This window comes from Aythya ferina (genome assembly GCF_964211825.1).
Source record: "Aythya ferina genome assembly, chromosome: 2".
NCBI classification, from domain to species: domain Eukaryota; kingdom Metazoa; phylum Chordata; class Aves; order Anseriformes; family Anatidae; genus Aythya; species Aythya ferina.
In genome coordinates this window covers 105,705,400-105,728,535 of record NC_140297.1, presented here as the reverse complement: position 1 = coordinate 105,728,535, position 23,136 = coordinate 105,705,400, and the positions used below count along the sequence as shown (strand labels likewise).

Here is a 23,136-nt window from a genome sequence, read left to right as displayed (position 1 = left end):
GCTTGTGAGAGAGGGTGGGCTGAAATATTTGTATTGTTTTTGAACACTTCATATTTTGAAGCTGCATCTCGTGTCAAAGATTTCAGGAATTCTTAGCAACTGAAAGGGTAATGTTATTTAAATGGTCTTCAGTAATAAGAAGCACTATATAAATTATAAGATTACTACTAAGCCTGTCATGTAGTCTTAAACATATACTATGACCAGTAGCCAGTGCCTATGTATGCTGTCCCGAAAAGAAGAGGTATTAAATTGTTTGCCTTAACTTTAAGTTCACTGCTTGATATTTAACTACAGTTAGGATGTGGTTTGTGACTTTAGAATTACACTATTTGGCATTTTTCAAAAATCAAAAAGTGCAGAAGTATTTGTATTTAGGCAAGTGTGTTTTTTTCTGGTTAAAGTTGGCAGCGACTTCAACTGTTTTCATGGTACTCGATGCATTTTGTCAAACATGAGAGCCTATATTTTTGTGTGTGTGAAATGAAGAGAAACTCAGCAGTGAAGAGGAAATACTGATATGTGATGTCTGGGATATTGAATGATTTCATTCGGCATTCTTTGATCTAATTGGATAAAAGTATACTTATTTCTTTTAATAACTTAGAGTGGTTTTTCTATGACCTTAGCATCTGAGTGCAGCTGTGGAACTCTGATGTTTTGTCTTATGAACTTATATTTAGTGAAAACAAGCTTCATTTACATCAAAGCCAGACCTTGTAAAGGTTATTTAATAGCTGATTTTTTCACTTCTATTGACTGTAGTAAGCAGAATGATGAAGTAGATTGATTTTAAAGTAGTCTAGCACTCATTGGGTGTATCATCAGAAATGTATTGTAATGCCAATGTACTTCGAATTTGTTTTTCAGGTCTGAAGCTGATTTTACTTGCACATCGCATTATCCAAAATCTCCTTGCAAGGAGAATACGCTACCTCAGTCAGTTTATTCAAGCCCGAGCATGAGCAGATTAACGTATGTCTCCGCATCTGACAGTACACTTAAAAACACAGCTGTAACGCATGATCCACAGACACGCTGGGTAAGAAGATCTTGATCTGTAATTATGCATTGATTCCCTTTCTTAAAAAACACCCACCTCCCAAAACGAACTCTTAAATGGTGAAAATAAATTTTAACAGTTCATTAGAAAAGCCTTAAGGGTTGCAGAACAGCTTAGTACATACTGTGCATAGGGAAAAGGTATTCTGCTTCTCCCTCTTCTCTCACCCACTCCTGAGTTTTTAGAAATTTAAATTCTGAGCTAGATTTTGATTAATCACAAACCCTAGTGAATGTAAACATAATCAAACATTCAAAGAACTACTAACCTAAGAAGAAAAAAGTTTGTGGGTTTTCTCCTTGCATTTTTCTTTATTGCTTATTGAGTCATTCCGTTCTTGGAACACAATGCAGCATTCCGGTAGCAGTTTGCAGCATCTATATCTGCTTTTGTCACCCCTGAAGCTCCCTTTCTGCTCAGCTTCAGCTGTTGGGAAGAATACTTTTCTTACCCCACCCCCTGAGAAATGTTTATAAACTCCTGTTTTAACTTAATTTAACTTAAATGATTTCAGGACCGAAAGCACCATTTATCTATCTCTGACAATCATTCTGACTGCTCTTAGTGCTTTAGCAAAGAGTGTACTCTAAGAGTGATACTTCTGTTCAGACTTGCGGTCTTACGCTGATTAAGATGATTAGTATTCTATTATCTCAGTCAATTGGTTCCTTCAAATCTGGAATCTTTGTTATGCCACCCCTGCTCCAAACTGTGTATAAATGTGGATGGAATTTAAACACAAATAAAAGCCAAAAACCTCTCTGATAGCATCCATCCCAGTGGAAACTTTTTCAACTGAAGAGCCACAGATGTTATAAAAACAAAACTCCAGACAAGACTTGACAAACTTGATTGCTTATGTTGGATACAACACCGGTATTAGTGTCTGTCTCATAAACCCTACTTACTTTTCTAGAATTTATAATATTTCTAATAATATTGTATATTCCATTTGTTTACTAGAGTGAAAATGCAAGTGAACTTAGTACAACGATAATTCGATCCAGCCCAACACCTTCACAGGAACATGCCAACGAAAATGTAGAAGACTACTTGTGCCAAAGAAACCGAAAAGGAGTGCTGTTTAATGTTGATGAAAAATCAGAAGAAAACGATCTTGCAGCTATTAAAAGAAAACATGAAGATGAAGTACAGGGCCAGGAACTGTCCACTGAAGGTTTACCAAAGAATGAAAAGCTGCTTGCATCTATTCCTTCAAATGTAGCAGCAAATCATAAAGAGTTAGACCCTGTTAAATCAGCTTTGTCAAGTAAATTTTGCAGCTTTGAGCCACTTTCTGTTAATGTTGATGCAGAAGCGTGGCAGGATCCTACAAACAAAGCACAGAGACAAGGATTACCATCCTTAAATGTATTACCTATGTTTCCTGGCCTAAGAACTTATATTCCATTAAATCAAAACTCATCTGGAGAACAGTATATTCCTATTTCAAGCTTTAAACCCCATGTCACTACCTCTGAAAGCCAAGCAATTTCTTCTGTTCCCACGTTGCTTACAGGACGTTCTCTTGCAACGACCCCATTTGTACAACAGCATCTGGGAAATATGCCATCTACTGGAAGTACAGTTCTGTCTCAGTTTCATGGCTGCAGCTCTGCAGGTTTTGGCCTTCCAGTAGGGCTTCCTTGCTCTACTCTCCCAGCAGGACATGTGGAGAATCCAGTTCCAGTAGGAATTCCTTTGGGTTCGAATCTTGGTCCTGGCTCTTTGGGTGCAGCTTCGCTTTGTAATCCACATTCTGCTTCCTGGAACAAGAATATCTTAAACCTAAAATCATTTGCTGGACAACCTCTTGGAACTAGTAGAAAAGAGTGGGACTTTTCGATGTCACCTGGTCTTGGTAAGGCTTTTAAAAAGTATGCTGAAAACATAGCTTTGGACAAGAATGGCTAAAATTATTATGCAAAGACTAGTAAATAAAATTAATGTGGCAGTATATTAAGTGTAACCACAACTATTGTTTATGCACCTTTGATACTTTTTAAAATGGTATTGCTAGTTTTTTTTAAAACTAGTTTTCTACTTTTCATGTTTTCTAAATTCAATATAAATTTTTATAGTCCTTCTAATGGTCTTAAAAGGTATTTTTCGTAGTCTAAAGAGGCTAGATTTCAACATGCCATATTTTTACAACTGTTTAAAGGATCTAGCACTTTCTTTGATCGCATAAGGAAGACAAATCCTAGTTGCAGTTAGGGAAGACAAATCATGCTCTGGAAATTCAGTTGTGTTTTAGCTGGAAAGTAGAAGGCATTTATCTCTGTAACTCAACTTTGTATTAACAGCCAGCTAAGCTGAAAAATCCCAAGAGGAAAGTGGAGAGCTTAGGCTTTTTTCTAGTTATGAAAGGGGAAAGAAAAGCTGCCAATCTCCTTCTGTACTTTATGCTGTTTCTCTGTATCTTGACTTACCTCTAAATCAAAGCAATGTAAAATATTTCACTTTAGAGATTTTTCTTAATCTGATCTATTTAGTTGTTTTTTTCTGATTTTTTTTCTAGTTAATTCTTTGAGATGAAATGACAAGCTAGTGGGGTTGAAGGTTTGTATTTGTAATAGCCTGTAGGTGATTTATTACTCATCTTTAATTGTTGACTTCATGTACTTGCTTTTGAACTTCTCTGAATATCTGTGCAGTATAGACAGGATTTTTTTTGGCAAATTTGACTTTTTGAACTTGTAATTAAATTCCAGTGATGTTAGTCTTAGTTCATGTTTTCACCTTCATGTTTGTGTTTGAATTTTCTGGTTTGGAGGATTAATAATAATTTGTGGCCTTAGACTATTGTTCAAGTAACTAAAATTTTACTCCAGGTAAAGTTGTACACGTGTCTTCCTAACTGAGAAGTCAATTTTTTTCATTAGACATGAGTACCTATTAGTGGGTTTGTGGATAATTGATCTTTGGCATGCCACAGAACTCTTACTTCATTTTGTTGTCATTATAATGTTGCATTTCGTCTGAAAGAGTTATTTTGAATATTGTAGAAGTAAGGACCTCCTGGAAATAAAATATTTGAATTAGGATTTCTTGTTGATTTGGAGGTGATTTTGATGGCAGCATTTCCACAGCAAAAATCTATGCTAGGAATTCTCAGTGTTTTCTGTAGCAAAAGGTTGCCTAAACAGCTTTTTAGGTAGCAGTTCTACTTTAGTAGAGGAAGAAAAGTCTTTTTTGGTCACATTAAATGTCCTAAAGAGGTTGTGATATTGATGCTTGTATTTTTGTCATTTGGGCTACTACTGATTAAACTGTGAAAACTGAGTGTTTTATACAAGGTGTGTGTACGTGTACATACCTTGTGGGTTAGTGACTGCATGGGTTGTCTTATTTCTTTAAGTATTTTTGTATGTGATACTTGAATTCCAAGTTACATGCGAAGAAGAAATGTCTGATTAAAATCGTGGCTATCAGGCTGGTGGAAAACATTCTGATGTAAACTGTAGGAGTCGAATGTTTCCTTCATACAAGGAAGCATTTGGCAAATGGGTTTACAAATTGATGTGGTGACAGCCTGAGTGCTGATTTGCTTGTGGATACTTGGACCTAACAGGAGTGTACTTTCTTCCGAAGGACACGTAAAAGTACCAGAAGAGCTGAAGTTCCCTAATGCCTGTTGTGTGGGAATTGCCTCACAGACTGCTCTTAGCATCTTTAATCCAACTGAACGGTGGCTGCAGGTCAGCATTGGAATACTCAGTATTTCAGTAAATGGGGAAAAGGTAAGAGGTTTTTTTCTTTTTTTTTTTTTAATAGAATTATAAGCATAACACTGTAACCTTATGAGATGTCATACGGTAAAATTAGAGAATTATAAGTTCTTTCTGTTTTATAGTTAAGGTAGACAAAAGCAGTGGTGCCCTCTTTCAGGCAAGCCACCTGATTTATTCTACTGAGTAGGAATAGTAGGGGTAAATGCAACATGATGGGGTTGACTTTAAAATTGTTTTGCACATGTGAATTGTGGTGAGTTTTAGCTTCCTACTCATTCGTTCCCATCTTTGTGTGGAAAAGAAGATATTCCTAGAAATGTAGCAACTGTCCTCTGTGGGGATGTTTCTAAAACTGTTTTTGGAGTTTTGCTCCCATTTTTCTCAATTTCTGAATCTCGTGTGACAGAATAAGGAAGATTTGGAGCAGGCTTCGAGCTAGATGGCTGTGGGTTTTATGTATCTTGTAGGCCATAAATTGGACATCTTGGACTTTTCCATGTACTTGTGTTGGCACAGTAATAGTTTCAGACAGAAAAGATCTTGAGAGCATGCAAGTGACTTAGATTAAAAGTCTACCAGTACTTTTTCCTCCACTGATGAATACTCTTTGCAGTGGAGAATATGGCAACAGGACAAGCATAGTATGCTTTGTGCTTCTGACAACTGGACATGTGGGAACTTAAGAGCTAGGTATTACTTCTGCCCATAGCTCTTAGTGGACTGTTCTCTATCTTGCTAATCTTTTGAAATTGTTTAGGGACATCCATAGTTCAGTTCAGTTGTAGATTCTATGCAGTACAGCTTTTTTGACTTTTTTTTTTGAATCTGCTTCTTGTTTACTGATTCTTTTTACTAAGAGATACCAGACAATAATTCATTTTGTGGGAGTTAGAAGCTGTAACGTATAAGCATATTGTACATATGGATCCATAACATATTTCTTCTTATGTTTATTTTCTAGCAGGTGTAGCACATGTTTTTCTTCCAGGAGAATGACTTCTGTTTTGTTGTCATTTCCTTTGTATATTTCCTCTTAAAACAAAAACAAACAAAATCACTAATCCACAAGTCTGTTTTTGTGTATGTATAGATGTATACAGAAATAAGATTTTTTTTAACATTTTCACAGTTGCTCAGTATCACAAAGCTCTTAAGCAACTATTCAAACCTCAGATTCTCTTGTACCAGGTGATAGTTTTCATGAAATTACTGAATGACATTCACATCTCAATTGCTTGTATGAAGAAATATATGTATTTAACTTGTTTGTTCCACAATGTAATTATTTTTTTTTTTTTAGTCAGGTTACCTTGAAGATGCACAGAGTATGACTTGCAGAGTGTCACTCCTGCTTGCAAATTATATATGAATATGTGCAACAGAAACTTTAAGACATTTGTACTAGGATTTACTGCTGATCTCCATCCTATCAACCTTTCCCTTAATCTTCCCTCACGCTTCTTCCTCCCACCTTTGGACAAAAGCACCAAGTAAAATTGGTGTCAGTTAGTTGTTTTGCTGATGATTTTTTTTTTTCAAAATCAGGAGTCTACTTATAAATTCACTTTCAAATATAATAAATACTATAATCCCAACGCTAATCTTCCAGTAGATGCTGGAAAGAAATCCCAGCAACTTTCAGGCTGACTTATCTAACTTCTAAAACAAATGCCTACAGTTAAGTGAGATGGAAGTGGGGCATAATTATGATGATGCAAGAATGAATGTTGAACAAAAAGACGTACAAGATGTTTGTGCTGAGCAGTGGCGCCAGATGAATATAGTATTTTGAAAGAAGCTGTCCTCCAGCAAAAGGCTTGTTGAAATTGACATAGATTTTGTTTTTCAGATGGATCCTGCGAAATATCAATGTCTTGTGTTCAAGAACAAAGCAATCATAGGACCCCATTCTACTGATGACCTGAAAATACTTTTCTTACCTTGTCATGCGGGGATCTTTCAGTGTATTCTCAGTGTTTCATCTTGGCCAGTTTCTGCAGATGCTGAGACAATCGTTCAGGCAGAAGCTTTGGCAAGTAGGGTAGTTCTGACAGCAGTTGCTGAAAATCCTCATTTAGAAGTAAGTAGCCAGTTGTGTTTTTTAATTGTAATTTTATGAATAGCTTAATGGCTGTGACAAAGAATAGGAATGTGAAGTTGTTCCTCAAAGGAACCTAAAATTTCTGATGTTAGGGATGGGTAGGGAATATAAAAGAATATTTTTTAGAAACTTATAACTACTTAGGAAGTTTTAATTATGGAAGAGCACCTAGCTGAACATGAAGAATTCTTATATAACTGACTGAAAATAATAAAACGATACTACTTGTTCCATTATTAAAAGAATGGATGAGGTCTTTAACATCTAATGCTTTCTCAGCATATATTACCGACTATGTTGGACATCATTTAGCATTAAAACATAGCGAAAAGCATTCCAGCTGTAAGTTTCATTTTTTCATTTTTTAATTACATGAAGTGGGTTTTGTTGTGGTTAGTTATTCCTTTTGTTTTTTTTATGGCTGTAGAGAATCTTTTCTTTCAGACTAGTTCATAATTAAAAGTAAATAGGTATAGGGAATATACCTTTATCTTTTGTCTTACCATAAAAAAAAAAAACAAAAAACAGCTAGATGGGAAGTAGTATATTAAATCCAAATTTAATTATTGGAGTTATGCAGTTGTACATTTAAAAGTCTCGTCAGGCAGAAGTGTGCATGATGCTACTTTTGGAGGTGTCTCAGCAAACTATGTGGTTGTCTGTGACCTTGCTGACAAAAGTCAAATTGTCAGTATATTAATCACAGCTAGCAAATTTTTTCATCTTACGCTGAACTGTTAACCTACTTGGCCTAACTACACATTTTCAACAAGTTCTAATGGTACTCTAGCTGAATATATATGAATAGATACAGTATTTTCATACTTCTGTAAATCTGAATTTAACTTTCAATGTAACTTTTGTAAGTAGTTTGACAAAACCCATCATTGTCCATGTTCTTCATTCAAACTTGCTCCATTTTTAAATTAAAAGTAAACCATACTATACCTCTACATACCTTGTTACATTATTGAGATGGTGAAATGTACCAAATAAAAGCTGTGTTTTGCTACAGATCACAGCACAAAGTATTTTTATACAAACAAAATTAACCCCTCTTTATTTTCCTGAAGTTTAACTAGCTAAAAATATTACAGTTAACATAACGTATGTAGCATCCTGCTGCTTTTGTATGCTGGTGCATTTGGCACTTTTCCTTCCTTATAATTTCTGCTTTGCCTTAAAACCAGGTGGAAACAGGAGAACAAGATTATCTGGATTTTGGTGACTTGACTTCTGGCAGTTGGAAGGCTCTTCCACTAAAACTTACCAACAAAACCCATGCTTTTGTGCCAATTAGACTGATTATTAATGCCGTAAGTACAGCAAGCATCTTGTATGTGAAAGTTAACTTCTTGCGATACTGAATTTTAATAGAACCCTTTTTGGGGGAACCCTATTTTGGGGGAACCCTTTTTGGAACCCTATTTACATTTTATATGTAAATAGGAAATATGCCCTTGACACTAGATGTAAAAATCCCAAAGAGTCTAAAGTTAGTAAGGAAATAACTCTTGCAGGGTGATAATCCGGTTCAGCTGTAACGGTACCAGCAAAAGTGCTTCTGGAAGAAGTCAAACCTTTTTTTTTTTTTCCTCCCTTCTGTAAATGAGTGCAGACACAGCCTGTCCCTGTGTTGCCAGAGTCAGTAGAGCAGCAGACAGCAAAAGAATTGTGTTGCCTAAACCTTCCTTTAGAGAAGATGTATGAACTATTGAAGTGGCACGTGCTGTTCAAACAGCTAACGACTGAAACAAGCAGCTTTGCTTCACAGCAAGCTGAGCAAGTTCTGTGTTTCTCTGCTGGAGTGGGAGTGGGACTTTGCCTGCTCTCTCCCACTTGGCAGGAATGCCCTGCATTGTAGGCTACAACATGCTCCCCTTTGCGTCTCTGTGGCAATGCAGGTTCTGTGTTGGTGGCTATACTGGCTGCTTTCTGTGCTGTCTTGTTCCCTTATGTGGGGACAGCAGGGGAAGGACTGGCCTTACGTTAAGGTTGGATCATTGCCTCAGCGACTGGGTCAGGTTTGGCCTTGCATAGCCAAACTTCTCAAAGCCTTCCACTAACCATTGTCTCCTTTTACTGCAGAAGGGTTTCTGACTATTTTTAGAATGTTTTCTGGACTGTAGTATACCAACTGAAACTACAGATTAAAATAATTAATCTTTAATTATTTTAGCAGGCTAGTTTTACTATTTAGAAATAGCCTTACATTTCTCAGCTCTGTCAGTATTCTTGTTAGTGACAATAAGAGTTTTAATACATTAAAAACTTTATTTTGTGGACAGAATGCAGTAGCTTGGCGTTGCTTCACGTTTTCCAAGGAACCAGTTAATCCTCCTAGTGAGCAGTCACTCCAAATGGATACGGTTTCTCAGATATCAGCTCCATCAGTTGTAAATCATGTGATCCATGCAAGTTATGATGGACAAGTAAGTGGTTTGAGTTGACTGATTCTCACTGTTACTGTCTGAAATGAGTTCTGAACATCTGGATTAACAGTAATGATTTTTACAGAGCCTACCTATTTGAGTAGTGTTTTATTGCTACAAGTTTCTTTACATATCTCTTCAGAATCTCTGTCTCATCCATGAGATGAGTCTACCAATTTCTTTTTCAGGATCCTGAAGCTTTAACTGTTTGGGTTCTGTTCCATGCACCTAAGAAACAAATTTCTTGTTCAGGTATAGTAATCTGATTTTCATTTTTAACTAAAACAAATTTGACTTTTAATGTATGTACATGTTAAAATTGTAGAAACAGGCTGCAAATTTGAAATGAAACAGTCTTTGGTTTGTGTCCTAATGTTTTGAGCATCATGTTTAATTTTAGGACCTGAAGGTACGTACCTCTATGTCTTAATCTTTTAGATGTTAACAAGGGTACTTATACTTTCATATCAGGCGGTATAAAGTGATTATCTACTTCAAAATGTGTGAAATTCCCACTTCTTTTGCTGAAGGAATTAAATAATAGCTTAAGAAAATGCTATAATATAGATGAGAAATTTGAAGAAAAAAAAAAACTTTTTTTTTCCCCCCAGCTTCCTCTAAGCAGTAGTATATCAGCTAGTTTAGCTAGTATGCTTTTTGGTTTGCTTTAGAAAATTTCAGCCATATTTGGCAGAAAGGTAAAAATCTTAAATAAGATCCTGTGAGCGTTTACCTGCAGGTTTGTGATAGGGAGAGTTTACATCAATGTCCATTTAAGGGTAAGGTGTCTCACTCAGTTCAGCTACTGATCAACACGTCCATAGGAATGGCCTCTGCTGCTAGCAAACTTGCTTGAGTTTTGTGATTCACGGACTTGTTCCTAGATCCCTTGGGTCCAGCGGATGAATTCTTGGCAAGAGTTGATGTGGAATTGGATAGTCCAGGACCTACCGGTGTGATTAAAAGCATTCCTCTTCGAGCAAGAGCTGGAACAGCGAGGATACATGCTCCAAAGGACTTACAGGTTTGCATGTATTTACAAAGTATATTCTAAGAATAATTTGCTTCTTCTAGTAATATGTTTGTTTTTATAATACAGATTATATTTCTATATTTATTTCTGTATGTGTACACATACATACATATACACTTTTCCTTTTTCCAGACAATACATCTGTCTACTACTGTGGGTTCAACAGCCAAACAGCAGCTGCCATTGAAAAATGCTGGAAACATTGGTGTATATTTGAAAGTTAAGGTAGGCTGGCTTCTCCATCTTGAAATCATGTGTTTTGTGCCATTAAAGCTGTATTTGGAAAAAAATAATTAAGCCTTGATATCCTAGCTTAACTGGTTTATAAGTTGACATAAAGAGAATGAATGATAACAGATTAATTTGTACAATTGGAAAAAACGGATGAGAATTTTGTTTTGATGAGAAAAAACAGATGAGAATTTCAGCTTTGGTTATGTTTGTTTTAACAAATATACTTTTCCTGTATCGTAATGAATAGATTTTAACAGACTTATAACACATGTAGAAGTAGTGAATACTGCACTACACAGCTGATGTTAATTAGCTTGTGAAGTAAAGTTCCTTTAGAACAAATAGGAATATTAGCATTGGTAAATGTTTTTTTGTTTTTGTTTTTGTTTTTTTTTTTTAATGAAGCTGCATTAGTTTGCTATGGACAGTTTGCCAAGTTAGGTATGAAGCTGAGTTCTTTCCAGGTATATATGTTCTTCTCACCTGACTATAATTTGCCTGAAAATCCCTGGAGAGTATAGTCCCAGACTGAAGGATAATGACACATTTGAAAATAGTACTTTGAGGTCAAAAAAAAAAGGAGCAGTCAGGTCCTATTTTACAATTTACATACATAATGTATATGTATAAAACAAAGAAGGCTGTGAGCACAAAATTTCTTTGAACAGGGGCCACGGAGATAGGATGCGTGAGTAGTGCTACAAAACTTATGTTAATGTGATATTAAGAGTTGGTACCCTATGTTGAGGCTAGTGCTGTTACTTAGCTAGTAGTGTATCATTGCCATGTTGTAGTTACTACTCAGTTCTTTAAATCGCCTCGTGGCTCTTTTACTGTTGTATGCACAATTGATGTCTTCTGCTAGAGATATTTATGCTGTCCAACTGTTGGAAGAACTTAGTTTGTGTGAGATAATGTGAAAAAGTTCTGAAGCTGTCAGGTGTATGTAAGTTATCTGAACTACATGTGTGGCAGAGGGACAGCCAGATTGCATTATATGTTCTAGAAGTATTTACTGCCCTTAAATTAATTAACCTTTCCCCTTTGTACCCCCATTCACCTTCAGACATCAAATCAAGACAGCTGCTTTGCTGTTGAACCTGGCGATCTCTTCCTTCTTCCTGAAGAAGAACGAGAAGTGACTGTGATGTTTTTTCCAAAAACCGTAACATCTATACAAAGGTAACATAACTGATTTTATGCTGCATATTTTAAACAGTTATTTTCAACCTTGTGGTTGTGAACAGATGTGTGTCCCCAACAGGGGACACTGTGGAGAAGAATTGACTTGTGTTGCTTTCTTGGTTCCCCATTCATGACTAGATTTTTGCTAAGGATCGCCTGTTCAATAGATTCCCTGCCTCATTTGCTGTGCATAGCTTAATGTGTAGGCATTTTTTCCTGTCACAAATCAGCAGCTATCTTGAAACATGTTTATTGTTTTAAAAAGAAAACAGAAACCAGTAATTCCCTCAAGTCCTTTTGTGGTACTTGCTTCTAAATTACAGCAGAGTTTTAAAATACTCAGCTTCTGCAACCCCTTCAGTACCTTCCTTTTCCTTCATCTAGTTGAGACAAGGGAAATACTTTATCTGTTCTACAACTGAAAACCTGAAGCAGAGATCATCAAAAGTATTAATTTTGGATGCTATAACTGAACAGAGCTTACTACATAAATCCTGTATAATACTATTGTGTGTGTTCAACTTACAAATGGAAAATATATGAATAATTACACTTACATATAAATAGTTTATATAGGTTATAATAAATATAGTTTAAAAATAGTTTAATATATACTAGTTTAGTATAAATAACAGTATAGTGTATATATGGTATAGTAAGTGGTATAAAGTATATACTAATAATAAGTATAATTTATAATAAAACTTCCTCTATAACAGAGCAAGAATAGACAAAAGAATCTGTCCAAAATGTGTTCGGCTTCACTATCTAGCTTAATTGGGCATACCCAGTGGTTTAAATTAAAAGCTGAGTTCTGTGCTAATGACAGTATGATCCTAATGGATAGGCATGCAAAGTGATTCATCTGTGCTTCCTGTGGCCTTGTGCATAACTGCTTTGCTTTACAGCCTCTAGGTGCTCAGCAGGTTAGAACCTTTTAAGTTCACTTGCAAATGCTGCCAAATGACTAATAAACTATCTAAAGCAGTAATGAGAATTCCTCTTCCCTGCTGGTGGGATACAGGGCTGTCAGTAGGCATCACAGGAATTCAAGGACAGCTAGACAGAAGTTCCTGAGTTTCATTCCTGTCTTTAAGTGGGTCTATGCTATAGCAAGTACTTCAGCCTGTTCCTTGTAAGCTTGGTATCCTTACTGCCCTCTGCTTTTTTTTTTTTTTTTTTCCCTCTAATGTCTTTTTCCTCTTTTAGCTTTTCTGAATGTCTGTTTCTTGTTCCCTGTATCATTGGTTAGGTAATTTCAATCTTTACTTCTGTCCCTATATACTTCAGTTTTTTTATTTTATTTCTCTGCTGGTTTTCTGTCTTCATTACTTAGGTGGCACTTTGGCTTTCCTTGTTCTTCTGCTTTCTTTTTTTGTTTTAGCTTTGCCTCCCAGTTTTGTTTGATAGTTTGGTCCAAATTTCCTATTCAGTGTTATCCCATTTCTTTCTAATTCATTATTTAAATCTGTACCCTTGATGCTCTTATTCATCTGTTTCTAAGCTTTATCTGAAGAAGGCAGTAGTCATCCACACTGTACTTGTGTCCTGTTGCATAGAGGCTCTGTCATGAGAAGCTCGCCCTATCCGTAGGCACAGTGTCCCAGGAAACAAACTGAAGAGAGGACCTTCATTTTTGTGGTTTAAAACGCTATGAAATTTTGAAACTCCTGGGTATATTGCACTTGTGAAACTTCACTGAAGCTTTACAAGCATTACAAAAGGCATTTCTTTATTGTACATAGGGACAACCAGACTTAATGGTTTCTTTCCAAGATTAGTCTGTCAAAATAATCAGAAATCAGCATGGGCAAAAAATATTTTCTTTAGTTGTTGTCTTTGAAACACTTGACTGAGCCATGCCCAGATGACAGTATGGGGTATGTGCAGCACACATGCCTGTAGCCTGAAGGATTTAAGTTCTGTCATACTTAAAACTCTGCCATACTTAGTAAAATAAAAGTACATTTTCTCCTCAAGAAGGTAGTTTAAAAAGGCCTATCTATAGTATTTTTTTTTCAGTTATGTTTTATTTTCACCAGCTAATCTTGTTCTGTGATTGACTTAAAAACTAATTATTTTTTAAAGTGTTCTGAAAATCCTTGTTCTGCCATCTGGGCCTCAGTATGAAGTGGTGATGAAAGGTGAGGTGGAAAATAGACCTGCGTCTACAGCTGCCAGCTGCTCGGACATCCCACCCATTCTCTCCAACAAGCAGTTCATTGCCTGGGGAGGAGTAAAGCTTGGAGGATCAGTGTAAGTAAAGCTTAAAATACGTAAGTGTAATATAATATAGAATATCATGCTGTTTACAGCACAACTTCTGTACTGTTCCTGTTCACATAATAATCCACAGGTGATAAGCTAAGTTGTTTGTACACAAGTGAGAGAAGCAGTATGTTACAAATCTTATTTTTGGACAACAAGTTTTTGGAAACTAATTGTGATCTTGTTTAAAGGCTCTTGAACAAAGAAACATTAGTTCTTGTTTAAATATTACCTGATTCTGTAAGTTTTGTGTGTCATGTAAGTAGAAATGTAATAGAAAATATTTTCCAGATAATATGGAAAAATTCTATCGGTTCTTATGACGACTTTTTCTTGCTAGAAATAGATCTGTTTGTCTTGAATTCATCACCATTAAGTCTAGAAGAATCCAGTCTGGTAATCTAATTTGACCATCTGAATAGCACAGTCTGTTGAACTTCCCTCAAGTAATTTATTTGAATTTGATTGTGTTTTGATATTAAAACTACTAGTGATGGAGAATCTATTGCATCCCTAACCATGATTATTTATCCTTCAGACTAATTCTTGTCTGAATTTTTATGTAGTTTCAAGATTCCAGTTTCACTACTCCAAGATTCAGTAAAACTTTTCATAATTTTTGAGATATACTTTATTGCTTCTTTTGTGTGTCAAGATTGCAAGTTTTGCAAATCTCTAGACTTCTACAAAGTATTACTTTGGGGACTAATGCACTTTCATACTGATACTGAACTTCTCAAGGAATCAAAATCATTAAGGTTGGAAAAGACCACCAAGATCATCTGGTCCAACTATTGCCCTACTACCACTGTCACTCACTAAGCCATGTCCCTAAGCACCACGTCCAACCTTTCCTTAAATACCCCCAGGGATGGTGACTCCACTGCTTCCCTGGGATCTTACCAGTTACCATTTTAAAGTGATCCATAGAACCACTTCTGATAGATTTCTTTTTTTTTTTTTTTTTTTGTCAAGATAGTGGATTTTTAAAATAGTATTTTGTTGTTTTGTGTTTCAGAATGATTTTCTCAACTTTATTTTTTGTTCATCCTGATTAGTTTTGACTCACGAAAACTATTAGGAAGCTGAACTTCTTAAATTTTTTGTTTCAGTAGAATACAAAACAGTGTCTCCTGCTGAAAACTGAGGAGAGGCTTTGGTCTTTCTCCCTCATGTTTGCTCTAACTGCATGATCCTTCCTCTTGTTTTTACTAGCTTTGGGGCTTGTCAGATCATTATGTTGATTGGTTTTTGACTCACTAAAGCAAAAAAGGCACTAGCTTCTCTTGCAGGAGAGGCTTCCTACCTCTGAAGAAGGATCTGAGTACTTGGAAGCCTGGTCAATGCCAGGGCATAATAGAGAGGGAAAAAAAAAAATCCTTTTTGATCAACCTCATGGTGCCAGGTGGCCATAACTTTCTGTGGTACAATCCTATTGAAGAACACATGAAAAGGAAACATTATCCTTAATCTAGTTTTCTGCCACTGTTCCAATGAATCTGGGTTGTGCTGGTTACAAGTCTGCTTTTGCATAACTGAGTGGTTCCGGATAATCTAATAACATTTCTGTCTTAAAATGATTTTCATTTTTTATTTCTTAAAGGAATTCTGGTACTGGCACAACTGCTGTGATCTTTGATAGTTCAAGTTGCTATCTACAATACTTACACTTCAGAAAAACTATTTATATATAGAATCATAGAATCATAGAATATCCTGAGTTGGAAGGGACCCTTAAGGATCATCAAGTCCAACTCTTGACACCGCACAGGTCTACCCAAAAGTTCAGACCATGTGCCTAAGTGCACAGTCCAATCTCTTCTTAAATTCAGACAGGCTCGGTGCAGTGACCACTTCCCTGGGGAGCCTGTTCCAGTGTGCAACCACCCTCTCTGTGAAGAACCCCCTCTTGACGTCCAGCCTAAATTTCCCCTGCCTCAGCTTAACCCCGTTCCCGCGGGTCCTGTCACTGGTGTTAATGGAGAAAAGGTCTCCTGCCTCTCGAAATATGTGTATATATATACACATGTATTACATGTGTATATATATGTGTACACATATGTACACATATTTTTCTGCTCTGTGAGGACCAATGTGTAATGATGTATAATGCTGTAAAGTCTAAGTCTGAGAATATAGAAGTACCTTTCTAGCTGATACATCCTTTTGTACCAGGAGGTCATGTTGTTTATGAAATGACTTCAACTGTCCCATTTACATTGCTCCCATAAATAAATACATATAGTTAATTTATATTTGCTGCAAAGTATAACTGAATTCATGTTTTTTTCAGCCAGCAGAAGTTAACTCTAAGAAATAACTCTCCATCTGTGACACAACATTTAAGACTGGTGATAAGAGGCCAGGATCAGGACTGCTTTCAGGTAACTGCAAAGAGAATTTCTCTTTAGCATTTCTGATATCTATTAGGATACATTTGTAATAAAAATGTCAAAACTTGTCTCATTTGTAGTGCTTGCTCAGCAAGATTACTGATTCTTGCTCTAAGCTAGATTAGAAATCAAGTTGTAGAGGATCTCTACAAATAAATTTCATCACAGAAAGTGAATTCTGGAATTGCTACTTTAGAATAGCAGCTCACTAGTCTGTTTTCAGTCCAAAAGAGTTGAATGGGGTTAAAGGTTTAATATACACTTGCTCAGGGGAAAGGCACAACTGAAAATAGTTTATCTCCTTTGGGTGGAATTTCACCCAGTAAGCATCTGTTAAGAGTTAATATGGAGAAATCTTTGTAATTTTCTGCCTATCTTTACAACGAGATAGTTTTGGTCATCATATGGTCTTGTACTGCACTGATAAGGATTTTGATTGCTCTTTTGGTCCTGCGTGGTGGTCATGTTCAATCTGCCAACCTGTGTCCCATGTCTGTATATTAGAGGATGCACACTGAATCTGTGTACATCTCATGCTGTTTCAATCTGTTCACGTCTCATGCAAGATCATGCCAGCACAAAAGGACAATTCTATGGATTATGAGTTATCCTCCTCAGACTCTGTTTTTCAGGTCAAGGATGTCCCTCAGACAGGTAGTAAATTCTGCCAGTACTCTTGACCAGGCTGTTGACATAGCTATTCGTGGCATTGCCTGCTTGACTGAAGGTGGTGGTGATCAAAAATGGAACAGTATTTCCTTTTCTGCTGGTGTTCTGTTTGATCTTGGCACCAGGATGGAGGACCTTGCTCATCTTTGTCTTGGGTTGACTATCCTTATCAGAGAGGAGTCAGACATGCTCTGAAATGTCAAGCCAAGCAGTGTCACAGGACTGTAAAAGAGTTAACACTCCAAATAAATTGGAAACTGTGAAAAACTTTTTTTTTTTTTTTCTAGCTAGAGTCAGTAATTACATATTATTGTTCCCCCTGCACATAGTTTTTCTCAAGAATGCTTGAACCTGCTAAGTAGTTTAATACTTAATGCAGCTGAGACATGATTCCTTAATTAAAGAGCTCAAACTTGTCTGGTGTGCCTGTTCTTCTTCCTGAGTGACTATCATACGCAACTAATTGATTGAGCCAAAGGAGCAAATGGCTCTTTTACTGAAAGGAGTATTAGGATACTGGTGTCCAGCTATGCTGAAACTTGTGAAGGGGCTGGTTAAACTACTCTCAATTCGTTTAAAAGATGTGATCAATCTCCCAGCTCAACCGAAAGCTTATGGTTCGCATTTCTGTAGGATAAACTTCTGGTTAGACTTGTTTTAGAAAATGTCCTTATCGATAAGCCAGCACTTTGGGTTAGAATATTTGGAGAGTTCTAGGAAGTTCCTTGCTGATGTATCTCCCTAACCTTTTGGTGCTTTCTCAGAACAGTGTTCCTGTAACTGTATCTATACATAATTTCTTTCAAGATATTTTGAGAACTTTATTTTGAGCTCAATCAACTCAAAGTGCTATTTATTTATTTTCCTAAAATCAATGTCTTCACAGCTAAATTGTGGCTTCTTACAGACTTGATGCTTTAACCAAACAGGTGTTTTGTCTCTGGATCTTGTGTCTGTAGCTTGCTGTCTTTGCCCTGAAGTGCTCGTTCCTTTGTAAAACAAACAACAGCAAAAAAAAATCAGGGACTAGCAAGCTATGTATTTACTCTGAGACCACCCAGATGAACGTGGTAGCAGAGCTACCCTGGAGACCTTAGGGAGAGCTGAAACTGTAACAAGGCTGCATCAAACTGGAGCTCCCTTTACACCTCTTCAAACTGCCCTAGCACAACAAACTCACTACCTGTTGGAGCAATCCTTCAGTGGTCCTTCTTGCAGGAAGGATTCCAAACTTACTCCGAGGGACTGTGTGTATGAAAGGGCTGAAGGAGAAACTTGAATTACTCTTTGGAATTATTTTAACTACAGATTTTTTGTTATACAGTCCTCATAAATTTGTCCCCAGGTCTTCAGATCTGATAACTAAAGTCTTTAGCTGAGAGAATTAATGTAACGCTACTTAAGTTCAGCCTTACACACGGTATTGGGGACTGAAAGAAAGAAGTTCTGTGATCTAAACTGAGAAGCACTGGTGTGCTCACTGAGAATATAAAGTATCTTGAATCTAATATTTTCTTTTAAGTATTGCAACCTTAAATAACTGCCACCATCATTTCAGTTAATTCAGATTTTGATGAAGCTAATTTGGGGTTGTTAGTGAAATAAGTCTTTTTTAGTATTTTTTTTTCCACTGTAGTTACTCATTTCTAGTATCTGCATTTTTTTTTTATAGCTGCAAAGTATATTTGGATCAGAAGAACGCCTAACTAGTAGTTGGGAGCTCAAAATCCGCCCCAAAGAAGACACTAATATATACTTGATGTTTACACCTACTCGTGTAACTTACTTCTTTGCAAAGCTGGAAATCAAACAGCTGGGGATTCGATCACGGCCAGGAATCAAGTTTACTGTAAGAGTCCTAACCTAAATTCCAATAATTCTGCACAGATTTCTTCTTCATTTGTTGAAAATATCACTGTATATCTGTTCCTGTCAAAAAGTTATTTTTTTTCATGATGCACATCTGTATACTTGTTAAAAGATTATGTGGGTGTTACATTTTAGATTTTAAACATTGAGCAACCTTAACTTTGTATGCACTTTTTTCCACTTCTGAAGAAAGAAGCAAAATTTTATGCACTATGGTGTAAATGTAGCCCAAGATTTTAACTCCAGAACTGCCAAAAATCTGAACTTCTTTGCTTTTATAGATAGGCCTTAAATTAATTTTCAGTAGAACTTGAAACACATTAAATGAACTTAAGGTTCTTTTTCTTGAAAGTCTTTTTAGTTGTTCTACTGTCTGTCTTTCTATAGTTGAACATGGTTTTACTGAAGCTTTAGTAAGGCTTTAATTTGAAGCACTGCTTTTTATTTTTCCCCAGATACCTTTATCTGGATATGGAGGAACTAGCAACATAATTTTAGAAAGTGTTAAGAAACTATCAGACAGTTACATGTTAACGTTGGATGGATTATTGCCTTCAAGATTAAGTACAGTTTCCTTCCGCATAAGAAATACAGGTTCTCGGGCTGCCTATGTTAAAGCACTGTGCTTTGCAAACCTGCAGACAAAAACTGTTATGGATCCTCAGGTAATGACGGTGTCTCCAGAGAACTTTGTACTAAGAGAAGGAACATACGAAGTAAGTAGACTATCTGATACTGAACAAGTTTTTCATTAATGACATTTATTTTAATTGATAAGTGTCTGACCAGTTGTTCATTAAAATCTCATTGAGCTTGTTTAAGTTTGACTTAATTTTCCAAACATTAGTACTAAATTGAAGACTTTTTGAAAGTATGTTATTTATTTATTTTTTATCAGGTAATTACTGTAACATGGAATCCCATGGAAAAGGAAAATAACTTGCTTAGAGCGAAGACATTGTTATCAACAGTGTGTTTTTTCTGTGGAGATGAAATTTCCAGGCAGCAGTATCGTAGGTAAGATGTACTTTGCTATTGTTCAGTAGAGAGATGTTTAATGAAATGTTAAAGCTAGAGGTTTATGCTGCCACAGCATTTAACGTGCTTCCAAAAAGGCAAGCACAAAACATCAACCTTGATGATGTGGGGAGATCCAGTAAGTCTTGCATCTGGTAGGCTGTTTGGTGAAAGGGTGATGTTTATGGTGGTGTGGGTTTTTTGTTTAGTTTACATACTGTAGCTACGATCCTAGGTAAGGGTTTTCTTTTTTCTTTTCTTTTTCTTTTTTTTTTTTTCCTTTTTTTTTTTTTTATTTGAATGTATTATCTTTGGGGGAGGATTTTTTCCTTTTTTTCCTATCAAGAATTGTCTTTTTGTATCCCTTTTTTCCAATACATTTGTAGATTTAGCTTTTAAAGCAACAATTGTACAGGTTTCATTAGTGTCTATTATGTTTTACCTAGCTTAAGTAGAAGCTATATTACTGTATTTATATTTGAATTCCTATAATGTCAATGCACAAAAACTGAATGGCATGCTCTACATTTAATAACAAAAGTGACTTGTGCTGTGTATGGTGTGTAATGATCATGCAAAATGTTGAAAACAGGCAGAGTACTAAGGTGCTGGTGATCATCATTCAGTGCAAAATTTCATTAAGTGAATGAGTCTTCCACAATTGCTCTTAAATGTCATTCCCTGAAACTTTATGAAAGTCATCATATTTATTGTTATTCAAATGAAGTATTAAACCTAGTTGAATTTAACCATCTAAGTTTCAATAAAAAGCTCATGAAATAGCTGCATGTGTAATCATTTTGATAGCAAATCAGCCTACCTTAGATAGTCCAGAAATGATAGAAGTTAAAAATGGTGCTGGTTTCTAACAATTTTAGCCGTCTTTTCAGACTGATGCTTCCAACACTTTGAATAATTTAATGACTCTGGTTTCTCATCTGTAACAGAGCTATGATGTGTGAACTTGAGGTAGCAAAACACATAGTCCCTGAAAACAGCATATTGAGAAAAATTGTTTTTGACGAAGAATTTCAAGGGGAACAGCTTGTGACAGAAGGTAAGTCTATGAACTTTCAAAAGAAAAAATGTAATACTGTACTGCAAATAAGCCTTTGAGGAGGGGTGCTGGAAGAGTAGCTCTCAGGGAAACTAAAGTAGGTTATTCTTGCTCTTTGTTAACACTGTTACAAACTTAAAGCCTTTCCTTACCTTTTGTCATCCCAGATCTATGTGTATGTAGTAACATTAGCATAGAAACAGTGCATTGTCAGTTTGTCATCAGTCTGCTCAATTGATACATCAGTGTGGTATATGTAACTGTTCAATTAGACTAGGCAGCTGAAGGGGTGTGGGACTCGTGGGCTGAAGGTGAGGGGCATTTGGGGAACAAACAACTGGAATTCAAGGAACAAGGGGTGTGTGGGGAGAGAACAGAAGTTTATGGAGTAGAAGTTATGGTCATCCTATAGCATGAATGTATTTCCATTCTGAATAGTATTACACATAACAGAATAAATAAATTACTTGCCTCCAAATCATATTCTGATAGACATCCTTCTGAAAGACTTGGCTTTGTTGACAAGTTTCTGGTTGCATGTAAATTTTAACTTAAAATGCTTCTACAATAGGTATTAATATCTTATCACTACTGAAATGTAGATGTGTAGATTTGTATACAAATATTAATAATTTCCCTGATATCTGCTATGCAGCAAAAGCAATAATCAAACGCATCTTCTGTGAGAAGTGTTCACTTCTTCATTCTGTCCAATTAACGTGAAGTAGCTTAAAGCAGAAGAATAAACTTTGACAAGATTATTAATTATGTTGATGAAACAATTATTTTTAAATCACATGCTGGCACTCCTGGGCTTTTGGATATTTACAGGTATAACTAAATTGAGGCATTGGATTGAATAGATGGAGTAATTGAAAAATAACTTCTCTTAAAAGTTGAGTCTCTATGAAGCCTTTGGAATTTATTAATTGTATTGTTTAGGGTAAAAGTCATCAAACTTTAATTGGGTGTAGAATCAGATTGGTATGTACCGTTTGTATAAAGGTAGAAAATATCTTTTATTATTAAAATGTTAGATTTTTTCTGCATTTAAACTTCTTACATCTCATGTTAATGTTGATTTGTGCCTGATAAGTAAACTTGTTATAAGTCATTTCTGATCTACAGTACTTTAGCCAACAGATTATTAATTAGGATTATGTCCTAAATCTTTGTGCGAAGTTCTGAGTATTATTGATCTTACTAGAACTGGTCTATTACTCTTCTAGTGTGCGATATCCCACGGGGGACACGTGACATCCATCTGTTCTATGCAAATATGCGAAAAGTCGTCCTTACTGTGGCTGGACGTTTCGTTTTTGATCGGGATGGTTTCCAGCAATCTCCTGGACGTCATCTGGAATCAAATAGGTAATGTAACTATAAGGATAACTTTCAGATAATGCCCAACTGAAGTGTGGCTCCCTTCATTTGAAATCATGAAGATTTTAATGACAGTAATGGAAAGTGACTTGCTCCACAAGTTAAAGAGCTGCCTCTACGATGAGAATGGCCCCAGTGACTATATAGGTGGTTCTTCTTGTTTTTCTCTGAAATCCATTAAACTGTTACAATAACTTTAAACTACTCCTTAAAATGACATCATAGACTGTATCTGCAACTTCCTGTTCTTCATTGGATTAAGCTTTTCTTGTTGGTCCTACAAGACTATAACTACCTTGTCAAGAATTTCTGATGGTTTGTGATGGAAGTAGTTTATATTCAGAAAGATTAGTGGCATTTTCCTTGTCCAGCTCACGTGCCAGCCTTTCAATGTAAGGTATGCTATAGCTCATCAAAAGAATGATTGGTGCTAAAGCTTCCGCTGCTGACCAAATGAAGTGGTTTGTTACTGAGGTTTTCTTTGGAGGATTGGCAGAGACTTGGTCTTTAATTTGGGCTTGTTATTTTTATTTAGATAGGTTGCTATAGCACTTGGAGCCCTGAAAACGGAAAGAAAGATCCAAATCCCTAAGATAGTGTAGCATAAAAACAAAATACATAAAAAAAATAAATATGGGTTAGCATTAACACTATAAAGAGTATATTAGAGCATAGATTGGTTCTTGAGTTTTTGTACT

The 23,136-nt window shown here is 36.0% G+C and overlaps 1 protein-coding gene across 4 annotated transcripts in view; it reads left to right on the top strand.

Moving 5' to 3' along the window:
• CEP192 (centrosomal protein 192) overlaps positions 1 to 23,136 on the top strand; it is a 63,287-nt gene that overhangs the window by 18,720 nt on the left and 21,431 nt on the right. For all 4 annotated transcript variants that reach the window (XM_084511478.1, XM_084511476.1, XM_084511477.1 and 1 more), the window contains 17 exons: positions 871 to 1,042; positions 2,027 to 2,924; positions 4,658 to 4,806; positions 6,647 to 6,877; positions 8,089 to 8,214; positions 9,187 to 9,330; positions 9,519 to 9,582; positions 10,215 to 10,354; positions 10,496 to 10,588; positions 11,664 to 11,779; positions 13,871 to 14,038; positions 16,344 to 16,434; positions 18,785 to 18,961; positions 19,437 to 19,697; positions 19,880 to 19,998; positions 20,946 to 21,055; positions 22,285 to 22,426. In XM_084511478.1, coding sequence (XP_084367604.1) covers positions 871 to 1,042; positions 2,027 to 2,924; positions 4,658 to 4,806; positions 6,647 to 6,877; positions 8,089 to 8,214; positions 9,187 to 9,330; positions 9,519 to 9,582; positions 10,215 to 10,354; positions 10,496 to 10,588; positions 11,664 to 11,779; positions 13,871 to 14,038; positions 16,344 to 16,434; positions 18,785 to 18,961; positions 19,437 to 19,697; positions 19,880 to 19,998; positions 20,946 to 21,055; positions 22,285 to 22,426 — 3,201 coding nt within the window. The remainder of the gene's footprint in view (positions 1 to 870; positions 1,043 to 2,026; positions 2,925 to 4,657; positions 4,807 to 6,646; positions 6,878 to 8,088; positions 8,215 to 9,186; positions 9,331 to 9,518; positions 9,583 to 10,214; positions 10,355 to 10,495; positions 10,589 to 11,663; positions 11,780 to 13,870; positions 14,039 to 16,343; positions 16,435 to 18,784; positions 18,962 to 19,436; positions 19,698 to 19,879; positions 19,999 to 20,945; positions 21,056 to 22,284; positions 22,427 to 23,136) is intronic.